This window comes from Tursiops truncatus, chromosome 2 (assembly GCF_011762595.2).
Source record: "Tursiops truncatus isolate mTurTru1 chromosome 2, mTurTru1.mat.Y, whole genome shotgun sequence".
NCBI lineage: Eukaryota > Metazoa > Chordata > Mammalia > Artiodactyla > Delphinidae > Tursiops > Tursiops truncatus.
In genome coordinates, this window is record NC_047035.1 from 29,912,218 (window position 1) to 29,928,031 (window position 15,814).

At 50.3% G+C, this 15,814-nt stretch overlaps 1 protein-coding gene and 2 long non-coding RNA genes across 7 annotated transcripts in view; 2 read left to right on the top strand and 1 right to left on the bottom strand.

Moving 5' to 3' along the window:
• RGS6 (regulator of G protein signaling 6) overlaps positions 1 to 15,814 on the bottom strand; it is a 585,560-nt gene that overhangs the window by 28,698 nt on the left and 541,048 nt on the right. For 3 of the 5 annotated variants that reach the window (XM_073800294.1, XM_073800293.1, XM_073800296.1), the window contains 3 exons: positions 5,812 to 5,901; positions 2,040 to 2,093; positions 797 to 1,896 (listed from right to left, as the gene is read on the bottom strand). In XM_073800294.1, the coding sequence (XP_073656395.1) occupies positions 1,459 to 1,896; positions 2,040 to 2,093; positions 5,812 to 5,901 (582 nt within the window). In that variant the 3' untranslated portion in view covers positions 797 to 1,458. Of the gene's footprint in view, positions 1 to 796; positions 1,897 to 2,039; positions 2,094 to 5,811; positions 5,902 to 15,814 lie in introns of those variants that run through there. The other 2 variants (XM_073800295.1, XM_073800297.1) reach the window with 2 other exon arrangements.
• On the top strand, positions 1,824 to 6,367 carry LOC141277946 (uncharacterized). The gene is made up of 3 exons (XR_012329916.1): positions 1,824 to 1,913; positions 5,754 to 5,838; positions 6,108 to 6,367. It is a non-coding gene; the product is annotated as an uncharacterized lncRNA (long non-coding RNA).
• Positions 10,985 to 12,653, top strand: LOC141277945 (uncharacterized). Its single transcript, XR_012329915.1, has 3 exons — positions 10,985 to 11,120; positions 12,102 to 12,211; positions 12,420 to 12,653. It is a non-coding gene; the product is annotated as an uncharacterized lncRNA (long non-coding RNA).

Here is a 15,814-nt window from a genome sequence, read left to right on the forward strand (position 1 = left end):
AAGAGCACAAGGAACAAGGATGGATCAATACAAATCCATCTCCACCTCCACCACCGGAAACAAAAACTCAGAACGCCCCACCCCTCAGAGTCTTCAGAGAAAACATAGCATGGCATTTAGGAAGTTTTTGGTTTTGAAGTTCGGGCCTTCTCTCATATAGATTCTAAAAATCTCAGGAACGTGGCAGAGTTTTCTCTTTCAGCCGGCCCTGAAACATCTCTGTAAGTTCTCCCATGTGCACACTTCAGACGCTTGGAAGGTGGTGTCTGATGCTTTCTCGTTCCAAACGCTTTGTTAACAGACCTTGGAGAACCACTGAACCAACACCACTTCTGGGATGAAGGAACATCAATAAATGCTCTTCACAGAGCTTCACTGAGATCATGCTTGCTTTCCCAATACCCACTTCTCATGAAGAGCAGCCTGGAGATGTTTGGATGCCTCATCCAAGTACCAGGCTTCCTCTCACACCCTCAGCCCACGCAGTCAACCTGAAGGGCCTCCGTGGGGCTGCAGGTGTTCTGCTTTCTCCACAGTATACTCTGGGTTTGTCAACAAAACCCCTAAACATCTTCCACCTACAGCCTCCGGGCCTCAAAAGAGAGGGAGGGGTGGGTTCCCACCACTCTCTATCAGCCATCGGGGGTGAAGGAATTCCTGTTGGCCTTGCCTCTAACAGCCCGTGGCAGCTTCTTGGTGTATGATGTTACGTGTCCGTGGCAAACCAGCCATGAAGACAGACAGGGGAACCACAGGTCTTACACTGTGCAAGTTCTGATTTCTCATGAGGAAAGGCCATGGGGAGAAAAGACCAAAGAAGAGATGGGATGAGCACGCCTATGTTAATTGCCACCTCCTAGAGTTCCTGTGATGTTTACATCTAGCAAATTCAAAATGATGTTTAAGTTCAGTTAAGATGCACCTAGCTATGACAGGTAAATGACCAGGTTTTTTTCAACCCAGAATTCTTAGACTTTTCATTAAAGGGATAAGATAACGATACTAATCACACAGTAGTCAGGTTTACAAGGACTCTCCTCTTCAATAGAGGGAGGAAAAAGGCAAGTTAGCATCAGTGGGTTTCCACCCTTGGGGAAGGGAAATTTGGCCAGTTCCACACGTGGGATCCCTGCTCCCTGGCTGCCATGTTGGTTCTCTCTGGTTTGACGTGAAGAGTGCAGGCTGGGCCCCATGAACTCAGCAGCTTGGTTTTGACGAGTGAGTGAATGAGCGGGACTGAGTGCTTCCTGTGCATCAAGCCCTATGCCCCTGCCTTACAGAGAACATCATGGAAAGGGGAGATGGGTCTGTGCTGTTCTACAGCTCATAGCCCAGAATCTCCACCAGGCACCGTGGGGAAGACCCTCCCACGGCCGCTCCACCCCATGGCTACTGCCCTCCTCTCCCTGTCACGCTGTGCAAAGAAGGCTGACAAGGGGCTGTCAGGGATGTGGGAACTCATGCAGAGGCCACTAACACACACACACACACGCGCCAGCTGTAGACCGCATCGCCACAACCCATGCAGCACGGCCGCCTTAGGCACACGCAAAAGCCGCCGACACAGCAGCAGCGGCAGCCGGCCTCGGGCACCCGCACGGTTGTCAGAGTCCACAGGGGGAAATTTGGATGTTGTTTTAGATGAGCTATGGTTCTGAGCCAATTTATTTTATGGTCCGGTTGGACGGCCTTCTCCCTGGGCTGCTGCAGAGGGTGCACCAACCGCGCAGCCCCGAGGGCAGGGGGGAGCTCCTCCCTCCTCAAGGCCACAGACAGAAGATCAAATGCCAGGCCGGAGGCTGGGCAGTTGCCCCGTGCACCGTCTGCAGAGGGAGCCGCCGGGCCTTTTGTCTTTTGCAGATCCATCCCTAGGAGAGAAGCCGCCGACCCTCGACCCTTGCAAAAGAAAACAGGTGGGTGTGTTGAGGGGAAAGCACTGGGCTCCCTCCCATCCCAAAGGAAACGACAACAATCACCACCGTACACACAGAAAACAAAACAGAGAAAAACAACCACCAAAGAAAACCAGCTGAACTTACCACACTGCGAGTGAACTTTTCTAAGGAAGTTCTACGACCTTGCTCACTTTCTGGCTTTAGGGGGGAAAAAAAAAAAAAAGATAGGGAGAAAAATACAGAAAAAAAAAAAAATCTTCAGCTTACACATCGTTCCCCAAGAGCAGCAGCGGCAGCTAGTGAACCAAAACAAAAGCAAGACAGGGCGGGGGGGAAAAAAAAACGGGACAAGAGAAGCAGCCAGAGCTGTGTGCAACAGTCAGTGGGAGAGACGGAAAACAGAGCCTCCCTGGAGCTGCGAGGAGAGAGGGGTGTTTGCTTCTAGGAGAGCCATTAATCGTGCTTCGGGGCTGAAGTAGGAGCCACCGGGCTGGGAGCCGAGCCCTCGGTCAGCAGTTTGGAACTGCTTGCTCACTGCTTTTGAGGGGTCGAGCCCACGCGCAGGAGCCAACTGGGGGCCCCAACGGGGGCCCCAAACCAGACGAGCTTCCAGGGCCAGCGGGGCCTGTGGGGGAATCCTGCTGAGACGGCCAAAGCGGCCGTGGGCGAGGTGAAGTCATCGAGTCCTCCATGAGTCTGGGTTAGGACTTTCTCTGAGATTTTTCTGCTCAGATGCAGCCAGGAAGTTTGTTAACTTCCTCAACATCCTCGTGGCCCCTAGTGACTCTCGTTCTGTGTCCTTAGACCAAGGAGGCTCTACCCAGGTCTTTTGCAACCACGAAGATCTTGGGCCTCAGAGGGAGCGTTCTGGACAGAAAATGCTCTTTCGGTACTCGGGCAGGTGACCCCTTCCAAGGTTTACTCACGGCAGGTGACAGCAGGCTCAGGAACCTCCCAGGGACTCCAGGCTGAGCGTCTCCCCACACAGGGGGAAGAGGAGGCAAAGCCCCTGGACGCTCCCCCCAGGCCTGGCCGTTCTCCTCTAGTGGAAGAGGAGGGGGTGTGGTGTGACCTGACCCTCTCCTCAACTTTCCTGCTTTTCCAAGGGGGGAGAATTACATCCCAAATACCTGCTAGTTTATCCCAGAGCCCAGTTCCAAGGTCCTGAATCCATGCCTGGGAAATCTGGAGAGCACACACACTCACGTGGACACACACACAGCAAATAATGGAAATTAGAGAGCTGAAGAAGCAGCCAGGTGTCTGTGGGTCTGCAGGATGTGCTGGAAGCAGAGGGGGCCAAAGGTAGCCACTGTGGGTGTGGACAAGGTCAGAGGGCTTCCTCGGCTGTCATGCCCCATCCCCTCAGCTGGCTGCCGGGAGACAGAGAGGACGCTGCAGAAGGAAGACACAGCACAAAGGACACACCGCCGCAGAGCCAGGCTGGTCTTTCTCCTTCAGGCACAGGGAACTGAAGGATCCGTGCTTGGCCTGGCACCATACTGAGTCTCCCCACTGGGGACGGCAGGACTCAGCTTCAACCCAGTGGGCAACCCGGGGGCTGTCTGTGCAGCTCAAGTCAGGCCAGTCCTAGGCCCCGCAGCTGGCATTCTGCGCCTGGCATTCTTTTCCCTTGGCTCCTGAGCTGTTGCCCACAGAGAGTGGCCACTGGCCTGACTTATTCAGGTTCCTCTGCCTTGCACAGGTCCTCCGAGCTGCCCTGGAAAACTGTACTTAAGTACTGGTACGTAAGTGTTCTGGAGGGGCCCCTCAAAACCCAGCGCACCTGTCCTTGAGACCCGGCTCATCAGAGCAACTACCCTGATCTCTGAAAATACTAGGATAGACGAGGAATTAGGGAGGAAGGACTGGACGGCTATGCCTCCAGACTCCATCAGGAGCCTTCCTGAGCAGAAAAGTGAGGCCGATTTACAGCCCTCCTCTTAGCTGGACCTCGTGGCTCACCTCCCTTCATGACCTGGACATGCAGATCGCATGGTAAGCCCATCCCTGACATCAGAAGACACTCTAGGCCTACCTGGAAGTGCCGAGTTACAAATCCAGTCCATGCCTGGAGACTCAGGGAGAAATGGAAGAAGAGGTAGGCTTGTCGCTGACTTTGGAAACAATTAACCCCTGGATATTGAAAGGGCTTTGGCATCTGCAAGAGCTTTCTGCCCCAAGGACACTCCTTGGTGTAGGGGCTGGAAGGATAATTCTAATGAACTTCATCTGGGACATTTTACGGGCAGGCCGTCCGTTCCTTCCTCATTCAAGTGACCTCCTCCGAGAAGCTTTCCTCGTACGGGAGGATCTGTGGAATCTCAGCCCCACTCCCTGTGCTGGGGTGCGTTTTCCCTTTGTGCTCAGACCCACAGGGAGACTGAATGGCCTCTGGCTTCTTCTGGGTGTGTGGACAGGCCCAGCTGGGTCAGACTGCTAGAGGCTCACAATTTCCCCACACCGGGATCAGTTCAGGGTCTTGAGCCGCAAGAAATAAGGAACAATTACTTTGCCTTCTCCCCTGAGATCTGGGCTGGAGGCACCAAAGGTCTCCACAACTTTTCTTGAGAAACTGGGTATCAGAGCCATTACTGGTGGGGATGTCCGCCAGCTGCATCAGGGCCTCTCCACCTCCACCCTCTGGCAAGGGAGCGGGCTGGAGGTCAGGCTTCACATTTTCCATCGTAGTAGTGACACCTGATGGAAGGGATGCAGGCCAACAAGAAAGCTGGGTTCCTCACACTCTGGGAGTCCCCAAAGTCTCCTTCTCTTTCTCAGGCTCTTGGGGATGTCCTCAGGGCTACCTAAGGGCAGGCAAGCAGGACATAAATGCTCTTCTAGACTCGGGAGTGCTGTGGGACCAGCCAGATATGGAGACAAGGATGCTGGCACGTGAGGTCACAGTACACAGAAAGAGGGGCTGTGTGGCTGAGAGAGGAAGCCCGACAGACAGCGTGTTGCTGGACAACCACAGGCTCAGGGACTGCTGCCGGGAGGCTGAGAGGGAGAAGAAAGGGATGCGCACAGTCCTAAGCGGCATGGCACGGGAGTCCCGGGACTTGGTGCAAGGAGAGCCCCATTAGCCACACGTGGGCCTCAGATGAGAACCAAGACGAGCAGAGCGTTTGCAGGCATACTGGAACCTTGAGCCGTCCCTCCTGCCTCCCCTTTTCCAGACCCCATGTCCCTCCTGGCTCTTCCTTCCCTCCTCCCATAAATCCAGCTGAGTTCATCCCTGCCTCAGTCACTCCCCACCACCCTGCATGCTGAGGGTCCCTGCACCCCCAAGTCCAGACACTGAGGGCCACAGGGAACGAGGACTTCATTCAGAGTGGAGGAGGAGGAAGGAGCTAGGATGCCATTACTTCTTGGTTAAAAGAAAAAGCAAATGCTGTGGGGCAGGTGAGGGAGAGGGAGGGGCAACCACCCCAGGAAGGACTTCAGATGCCAGATCGCCCCCTGGAAACCTATAAGCGTTTCTATCCAGAGGGGGGCGCCCCAATCCTTGCCTCATACTCGTCTCTGAGCCGGTTGGGGACAGAAAATCTGTGGGGAGGGGGCTGGACTCTTCAGTGGTTTCCTAAGGGATTGGCTGATGTCACTGCCAGCCCTGTACTCCTGGGCTGAGCCACTGCGGCCTCAGAATTTGGTCACACTCTCTGCTGTGGGCAGGACACGCAGATGGAGATGATGGGTCCAGGGAGACAGGATGCCACACCCTGGACCTTGTGGGGGGGCTGATGTGGTGACAATCCTAATTATATTCTATTGGAGTGGGACCAGGTACAGAAGGGAAAGAAGAAAAGAGAAAAGAAATAAAACCCAAGGGATGACATTCTCATTTCACACCGGCAGGAAGCAGCAGGCAGAGGTCAACAGTGCTAAGAAAGGCAAGGCTGCCCCTCGCAGGTACCTTCTTCCTGGCGAGCAGCAAGTCCTGGTAAGCATTTGACCGGAGGAAGCGGGCATAGCTGTCGCTCTTCATCAGCTTGTAGATGTGCTCCTGGAAAGGCGGGAGGTGGGAAGACACAAGAAAGAACTGTCAACCAGTGCTAAAGGGAACTGCGACCCAACTGGCCACTGTGTTAGGAAAGAAACAAACAAACCGAAATATGCTTGTCTGTACCTGGAAAAACATGTAACATGTTGGCTTTGTTTCGTTTTTTTCCCACTCAGAAAACACCAACCAAAACCTATTTTCTCTCACAGAGTGAAAGATCCCTGAGGATCATGTCGCAGAGGCTATGTAATTGGGCCTTGGGGCCACGTTGGGATGCAGTACTGCTTAATGATTAAAACCACGGCACAGCAATAAGAAGGAAGAAGTTACTGATGCACCCAACCACTTGGATGAATCTCAAAGGAATTATGATGAATGAAAAAAAGCCCCAGAAGGTTACATACTGTATGATTCCACTGGTATGACATTCTTGAAATGACAAATTATAGGAACAGACAACAGATTAGTGGTTGCCAGAGGTTAGGGACAGGAGAGTGGCAGGGAGGGGAGGGAGGTGTGGTTATAAAAGACAACAGGAAGGGTTTTTGTGGGGCTGGACTCGCTCTGTATCTTGACACATCTTACACATGTGATAGAGTTGTATAGGACTAAACAGATACACACACATACGAGTGCAAGTAAAATTGGGAAATCTGATAAACTCGGGGGATGTAGCAATGTCAACGTCACGGCCGTGATATTGTAGTATAGCTTTTGCAGATGTTACTGTTAGGAGAAACTGGATACATGGGATGTCTCTATATTATTTCTTATAACTGCTTGTGAAGCTAAAAGTATCTCAAAATAAAAAGTTTAATTAAAAAAAAAGTCTACAGGCAACGATGCAATTGGGTCAGTTTGTGCATGTCAGGGCCACCATCCCATCCTGGAAGGGGACCCTTAGAACCAGATCGTGGGGGCATCTGGGCAAATATGCCAGGCCTGAGTCTTCCATCCAGGAGGGGCAGATGCTGGGGCATAGTGCCTTCCTGGGCTCCTAGAGGCGTTACATTCTGGCCATGGCAACGGATTCTGCCCTTCACTTCCGGCTAATTCCTATAGCCTTGTGATCCCTTCCTAATAGATCTGTCCTCATTAAGGGCAGGGAAAGCCTGTTTCATTAAAAGACGGAGCTTGTCCGTTGAAAAAGGTTATTTATTAGTGGAAATGGATGGTAGCTCAGCTGCACAGGAAAGCCTGGCTGTCCCAAGAGAGGACCTGTTAGCAGGAGGGTGGGCTTTCCCTAGGGAGGGTGGAATCATCAGGCAGGGAAGCATCTTGCCTGATGTACACTCATTGTTCATCCCACGACGCTGGACAAGGGCCCCAGTGCTCAGGGGAATGGAGAGCTGGTCAGTGAAGAGAATGGTCAGCAAAGAGGCTGGACTGGTCATTAAGGACCTCTTCCTCGGGTACTCTTCCCAGGGGAGGAGGAAGGGGAGGTAGAGACTTCTCCTCAGCTGGGGGCACATTTAAGAAATACCTGGCCAGACTGCTGGTGCATCCCAGAGGAAGCTGGGTGATGACGATGGCTTGCCAAGACCCTCTTGCTACCCACCTCAAAAGAAAGTGAAGACAGAAAGCAAGAATCACCTTGCTGACATGTGGACCCCTCTCAGGCCATCCTCAGATGGACCATATGCAGACCTATTTGGGCACCAGCTTCATTCTTGCCCAGATGCCCCCATATTTATAAAAGCGGGTGCAGCCCTACTCGTGGGAATGGGGCCACTGAAAGGAACCCAGTGAAATGAAACACTGGCTTCAATCTGAATCTACTTTGATGATCCAGATGTGTTCTGAGTTAATAAACTTAGTGGGAACACATGTCGCTGAGTGTTTTTCTGCAAATTTCAGACAAAAACCCAGCCCACTCTAGTTTAAGCTCCTTGAGGGAACAATGTGTTTTTAATCTCTTATATGTGCATAGCGTCCAGCACAGGGTTAAATGTTAGCGGAATTTATGTTGCTTTTTGGTTCACTGAAATGCTGGTCTGAGTTTGCAAGTACTGAGCAAGTTTGCAGGCTCCATACTTGTTTTAGTTTATGATCAGATCCTGCTCTCTGTATGGAAGGAGAGTGGGGATCACACTCAACTCAAAGGAAGTCCCGATGTGGGCCACGTGGCTCAGCCCTAATGGCCTCAGGGCCTAGACCGAGGGACATCATGGTCTTTGCATTTGCTGTCCCTTTAAAGTGGTCTAACATTTACATCTTAGGTACAAATGTTAACCCAGAGAGAAACTATCTCGCTGTCTCCTTCTTCTTGTCTCAGGCATGGCTTCTGTCTGGCCCACGGAGCCAGGTTGCTCCTGAGTCATCTGGAAAGGCCTGGCCCTCAGGCCTGGCCCCTCTCCAAACCCCTCTCCAAGGCAACAGCCCCATGCTTCTTGTTCTGACTTCTCAGAGGAATCTAAATCCCCAAGTATATCTCACAAAATACCCCCTGCTCCCCCAAGAAGAGGAAGGAAGCCTTTCCCAGCCCAGCCCTCTGGCCTTGGCAACAAATTTCACCCCTGATCTAGCTAATTCCTCCAGCTCATCGTGGGCAGGAAAAGCCACTGAAAGAAAGAACTTGTCAATTGAGAAAGAATATAGGATAAAGCACATGCCTCAACATTTGATCCCCAGAATATTTGTTGAGCATCTCCTAGGTGCCAGGCACTGTGTCAGGCACTGAGATTCCGGCATCGCCAAGACAGAAGAGGTCCCCGCTGTCATAAAGCTTAGAGTTCACTGCATAAGGGCGTGCGTGACCAGCTGAGCTGAGGGATACAAGGAAGAAGAGCAGGTTCAGGGTGCTGTGAACGGGTATAACTGAGGATGACCTACCCTGTCCGAGGTGGGGAATGGCTGTCCCTCAACCAGAAAGAGCCTCATCAAGGTAGGAAGAGCTGAGTAGACAGGAATGTGTCTCCCAGTTCCTAGTCTGGTCAACCAGAGCAAGAAGGACAACCCAGGGCTGAGGAGTAGCAGGCAGTGGTGGTCCCCTCTCGGGGGTCGGGGGGGCAGTTGATGTGGGTCAGAGGGGCAGTTTGGGCACTGCTCTTGTCCTCTCTATGTCACATGCCAACTTGGCAATTCGTTGCCAAGGCCAGAGCCAAGGTGAGGACCTTGTGGGGAGAGAGTATGGCCTGTTGGATGTGGGCTGCATAAGGCAGTCTCACTCTGCCAACCTCGTTGCTAGCCCTTGGCCATCATTATGACCGTCTCAGATTACCCTGTAAGGAAACAACCACCAAAACAACACTAGCATGTGCAAGGCATGGTCTGAGCAAAACAGAATCCAAGAACCTCTGTAGATTGCTCATGCCCCCCACAGGGCCCGAGGCTCCAGGCCCCTCTGGGGCCTCCTCTCCCACAGCCTATGGATCCAGGACTCTCCTCTACCCTCCTCTCCTCCCCCAAGCAGAGAAGTGCAGCCTCTGATGTACCCAGTTATGGAACTCTGTGCCTTCTTCCTTGCCAGCTTTGTCTAAGAAACACAAAGACAGTAAACAGTGGGTGGGGGAATGGAGTGCTGAGGTTTTTCTGGGAATGAGAATTAAGATAGGACTCAGGGTCTTTGGCCAGTTCCCAAATGCAATGAGTTTATCACTGCCAGGGACAGCAAGTGTACAAAGCTCTTGGCAGTGACCCCTACTGATTTATGAGGGGTTCTGGTTTGTTTCCACTGCTTTGCAGACAATCAGTCTTAAGGAAAATGTATATCCAGAATCTGCAAGAAGCAGGAGAGCCACTGGCGAAACCAGCGAGCGCTCACCGACAGAATGAGAGAAAGCGCCAGAGAGAAAGAAGTTTGCATTTCTCTTCTTTGCTTTTTCTTGTCTTTTCTTGTTTTATTTCCTTCCCTCCCTCCCTCCCTCCCTCCCTCCCTTCCTTCCTTCCTTCCTCCCTTCTTTCCTTCCTTCCCCAGACCCCTCCCTCCCCTACTCCCTCTCTCTCTTTCTAAAAAACGGATGATTGAGTTGACTGTGAACAAGCAGAACTACCAGAGTCCACATCTGCCTTCCTGACACGTAGGGAGGCACCTGCTCCAGGGAGGGTGAGGATGGTTCTCCATAGGTAGGGAAACTGATGCCCTAAGGCCCTAAGTCATACTGGACATCTTAGCTACAATTCTCAGTGGCAGGAGGGAATCACACCCCATGGCGGTTGACAGTTACAGTACATGGATGTCACCCTGATGAGACACTCCATCCTCATCCAGGGCCAAGCCCAAGGTGGGAGCTTTGCTTACCTGGGACGCTAAGGCAGAAGCAAAACCAACTGGAACCATGGGCAAGATTTTATAATAACTTTAAATGGAATGTAATCTATAAAAATATCGAATGATATGTTGTACACCTGAAACTCATATAATATTGTAAATCAACCATACTTCAATAAAAAACATTCAGGAAAAAAAAAAAAAAAGCAATGGAGTGAAAGAAAAAAACCCTAAACCCAAAATGACTGGAATCAGTGGAGTCCGAGACATGCGGGAGGAGGAGGGAGTGAGCAGTGCAAGGTGTCTCAAAACCACACCTGCTACAAGTCAATGTTTTGCAGTGAGGGTCCTCATCTGGAAATCTCCTTTGGTTTTAGACAAGACACGGTGGGCCTCACAGCGCTGGGGAAGGTAATCAGATAAATGCCTGGGCCTTGGGCCCCAAGCACGCTGGAGCAGTTAGACTACTTCAGAACACCCTTACGTCCTCCTCTTTGCTGTGGGTTCCTGAAACAGCTACGATCTCATCCCCCAGCTTTAGAGCATCCTCCTGGAGTGGGAGGCCGCTCAGCTGGAGCACTGCACAGCTGCCAGGAGCTTTTCTTGGGATTTTCAAGTGTCCTGTTTTTCTTTTGCAGATGGATGTGTCTCTGTCCTCTGTCCTCTTGGGAACACCCAAGCTTCCTGGAACAACATCCAGCCTTTGGGAACTGTTGGGTCCCTTGTGGTCCCTTGAAGGAAGATGACGCTGTGGGGCAGGATGTGACATTGCCGTGTGAGACGCTGGAGGAGGGGCTGCGCTGGGGGCCAAAGGTTTGGATTCAGGTCCTGAGTCTGCCTTTTCCAGCCCCGCCGAGCACACAATTAACCGAGGAAATACAAGGGAACACATGACAAAAACTATACACATGTAAAGTAATGATGATAACTGGCCTTCATGTTGGGACTGTCCTTGCCAGGGATGACATGGGAAGGAGACCAAAGACCAGAAGGTTCCCGGGGAGGAGGAAAGGTGAGCGGAGTCCAGCTGTATTATTTCCATTGCTGTTGTTGTTTGCTCTGAATCAGTGCTTAGGTTTAAACAACCCCATTTTACAGACAAGGACACTAAAGCTCTACAAAGTTGAGTGACTCGCCCAAGCACAGAGCAAGGATTTGAGCCCAGGGTTCTGTGACCCCAAAGCTCACACTCTTCCCTTGGTACACGGTGCTGTTCATGGTCCTTGAGTTGGGGTTTTGAGGGAGTCAGGTTCTGTGGCTGAGACAAAGTCCTCAGCGTGTGGTTAGCAGAAGCGTCAGGGGCCTCCTTTCAATCTTTAATCTCAGTCATCCCAGGGGTAGATGCAACTGCCATTCACCATCCCCTTTCGGGAACTGTTCACCACCACGTTGTCAGTGACAGCAACGGCCAAGTCTCCCAGGGTGACACAGGCTCTCACCTCACAGGTCATGTACGACTTGCCTTCCGCACCAGAAGGAAGGGCCGAACTGGCAAAGCTCTGAGGGCTGGCCGGGCCTCTGGGAAGTCACAGGCAGTGAGTCTGTGTCACAGAAAGTCACCCAGAAGATGTATGAGTCTCACCTTTCAAGAGACTCTTGAATATCTTAAACCAAAGGTCTTCAGACCTTAGGCATGGTTAGCTGAAGCCTAAAGAAAATGAACACTTTTCTCATCATGGGTCCTTCAGGAGGACAGAGGGTGGGACTGCCCAGTGGTAGGGAATTGATGGGGATCCTAAGTCAGTATCTGCTTAATAAACGTAGAAAAGACTCACTTGAGTGCGTACAGACGCTCATCGGAGTGAAGGACAGTAGCTTGTCCTCGTGGATGCGGCTTCGGGTGACCATCCTAGGAGCCTGTGGATCTTTTCTTCCAGGTTTTTTCCTTCTTTTTTAAAATGAAATATAGTTGATTTACAATGTTGTGTTAATTTATGCTGTATAGCGAAGTGATTTAGTTTTATATATATATACATTTTAAAAAATATTCTAGGATCCCGTGGACCTTAAATGAGAAGCTCCCATTTGGATTTCTTTGTCCTTCTAAGTGGGACGTGGCGGACACTGTTTCCATGGAATGCAACATTCAAGTCATAAGAGAGTGTAAGAGTGAATTATCTTTTGCCTTTACATTGCAAAGCATCTGTATAAACACGTTCAATTTAACTGGCCAAAGGGCACGGTATTTTGATGCTGTTCAATCCCTATTCTTAGATAAGAGTAGCTTCAAAGACAGCTTTGCATATTTCCTTTCACCTACCCGAATACCACGGGTATTAACTTAGACAAATGTTTCCTTCTCCTCTTCAAGGTCATGGGGCTTGGTGCAAGAAATCTCTGCTCTGAAGCATCAACAAAGACATTTTGGAATTTAGTTCTCTGACGCCTTCTCTTCAAGAGCTACTCCTCTGTGTGGTAACAAACAGAAACCGCTCACAAACAACTGATTTGTTCTTTTCAAAATGCATCCCTCCCTCTGCCGTTCATTTCCCTAAAATAAAACCACCCACAGGATAAAATGAGTAATTCCTGGAGTAAGCATGCCACGGCATTTTTTATTAAGATATGTCTGGCATGGGAAGCCTACTAGGAAATGCCTCCAAACGAGGATTAATATCAGGAAACTTGGTGTAGTCTCGTGATACTGGCCCACGACGCCACCACCTCCACCACTGGGGCAAAGATTAACAGCCTTCACCAAGCTAGGAAGACATCTGCTTCTGAGTAATCTGGGGCAAATGTAAACGTGGGCTCCACTGGACTCTGGCTTTTGAACAAAGCAAATGTTAGAGGCCTTGCATTCCTTAATCAAGTTGCTTTTAAACATCTAAGTTTAGGTAAGAATAGAGACTGTTGACTAGAGGCTTCTTGTCTGCTCACTGTGGGTGTCACTCGATGGTGTATTTCTCAGCTCTTGTATCACCCTGACCTCATTTTGACCTCGAGGTTGCTCTTTGATCACTCCATGCATAGATGATGGCCAAGCGGAGGTTTGGTAACTTAGATTGGGGTCTGCTTAAGAGGAGAGCTTATGTATCTGTATATTCCCAGAGCCTAGAACATCTGGCCCTTAGTGGATATTCCAAGTTTTGCTGAATTGGCATGTTATAGAAATTGGATTTAACCAGTATTTATTGAGCACCTACTATATGTGCTCCTCAAGGTTGTGTGGCAAGATTTTTCAAAGTGGAAAACCAAGGGACAAATGGCCTTTTATTTATTTATTTTAAATGATAGGGACAGCTGAGGGTATTATTCTGGACTGAGTTGTCAAGGGAATTTTTTTATTTAAAACAAAACTGTGTGCAGAGCATTATTTTAATGTTGTAGGGATTTACAGAAGGTAAGGAAGGCCAGATGTCTGCTCCCAGCAAAGAACTTAAAATCCAGAGGCACTGGAGGCCAGACACTGCAGGTACAGGTCTGGATGGGGCATCTCAGCAGCTACTGCAGGTCAGGAAAGCAGGGTGGCTTGGACATGTAGGAAACCTACATGGGAACCTGCAGGGACCAAAGTCAACAGGCTGGATTGGTCCATCAGATTCAACTGTCAATCCCTTTGATGGACAGATTTCCAATCCAATCCAATCTCAGTGAAGTGGTTTCTTAGGCCTGTTTTGTTTTATTTGTAAAGAATGATGTGCTCGGGCTTCCCTGGTGGCACAGTGGTTGAGAGTCCGCCTGCCGATGCAGGGGACACGGGTTTGTGCCCCGGTCCGGGAAGATCCCACATGCCGTGGAGCAGCTGGGCCCGTGAGCCATGGCTGCTGAGCCTGCGCGTCCAGAGTCTGCTCCGCAACAGGAGAGGCCACAACAGTGAGAGGCCTGTGTACCGCAAAAAAAAAAAAAAAAAAAAAGAATGATGTGTTCTTGGATAAGCTGTGCCCAATGGCAAAAAGCCACCTGGGTCCTTAATATCCTTTGCAATTTCCCTCAGTGTAGAACTTCACAGCCCACAGGTCAAGGTCTCCCAACTCGAATGGGAGAATGAATGTTCATGAAATGGATGGATGGGGAGATAGACGAATGACTGAATGGATCCAGTGACACAGTCCTCGGAACATCCTAGGATACTCTGAGACTTTAAAAATTGAAGCCAGGCAGCCACTGCACCAGCCTGCTGACTCCAGTCTCCCTCCTGCAGCCTGTGGAGGCTCTGGAAAGAGATGAACGCCCTGAGAGGAGGTCTCAGGCTCGCGATACTTCCTGTGGTTTCATTCTCTCCTCCAAAAACCACCAGCAGAGCTTCGGACTCCATGCCCCGAGATTCAGATCTCTCTCAGCTTCAGCCTGCTCTGCTCATCACCATTTCACTCCTCCTCTTTCAGCTCTAAGCCTTCAATGTTTTCCTACTGTCTTCAGACTGAGAAAGTTCAAATTCCTTAGGAAGACACTCAAGGCCCCCCAGATTTGGCTCCTACATACTTTTTATTTTTGAATTCCCCCCCCCACCCAAGAATCCCTTCTAAGAGCAGACCCTTCTTGGGAGAACTCATTTTAGATCTAGCTTGGAATTTTGAGATCTCAGGGAATACTAAAGCCATTAATTTTTGTGAGTTCACACATATAAGTATATAGCACTTTACTTATTCAAAGAATTTTCAGTGCTATTAGCTCATCTGATTTCTAAAAAACCCTTAGACGGCTGTAGAGAAGACATCATCCCCATTTTACAGAGGAGAAAACTAGGGCACAAAAGGTCAAGATCCTTGCCTAAGACCACATAGCAAGTAGGTGGCAATGCAGATCCTGCGGATGCCCCAAGATGCAGAACAGAGAATTCAACCCCTAGCATAAAGAACTGAGCCCTTAAAAAAAAAAAACCATGGCTCATTTTTCTTGTTTTTTCTCCCCTCACGAGGCTAAATCTGTGAAACTGGAACAACACAGCAAACAGCTGAGGGCTATGGTCACAGCCCACAGATCTTTATGGAAGATTTGGTCTTGGCCCAAATTTTCAAAAAAGCCAAATGGATCGGCAAAACACAAGTGCAAATGCTGGGCCCATGCTGACGGGGCATCTTGTGAGATATTTCCACAGGAAGCAAACACAGGCAATTAACTTTGCTGTAACAATGCATGTGGTCAGATAAAAGACAAAACCGTCCGAGGGAGCCTGCACCCCACCCCCAGGCCCCATTTCAAATGAATGCATAAAGCTGGCTGAGCCTTCACTCCGGCTACTGACCCCTAATAGCTGGACATATACTCAACATGTCTATTGGCATTTTGACCACTGTTGGTTGGCTTCTGAGAACCATGTGACCGGCTGAGGAAGCCACCCCAGAGCTCCTGATCCCAATAGGGGGATGGAGGGGGGCATTCCAAAGGGCTTGGGTGTTACCATTCCCACTTTTCAGATGGGCAGACTGAGGAGAGCAAGCTTAAAGGACTTACAATCTTACAATCCTAGACAAAGCATATGGCTGAAACAGGATCAGAGCCTGCTCCCCAGCTTGGGGACCTTCTCTAGGGACCTGGAGTTTCTCCAGGTCTCTGCATGACAACCAAGCCCTCAGCTCTAATAACCCAGGGGCAGTGTGATCTGAGCTGCAGACTTGACCAGCAAGTTGGGAGATCGGAGAGCAAGTCCTGGCTGGGTCTTAGCCTCCTCTCCTTACCTGGAAACTTCTAAGTCACACCCGTGCAGCGGGTGCGGGCAGCATTGCTGGCCAGGAAGGGTAAGGCAGTGTGAAGATCATGGTA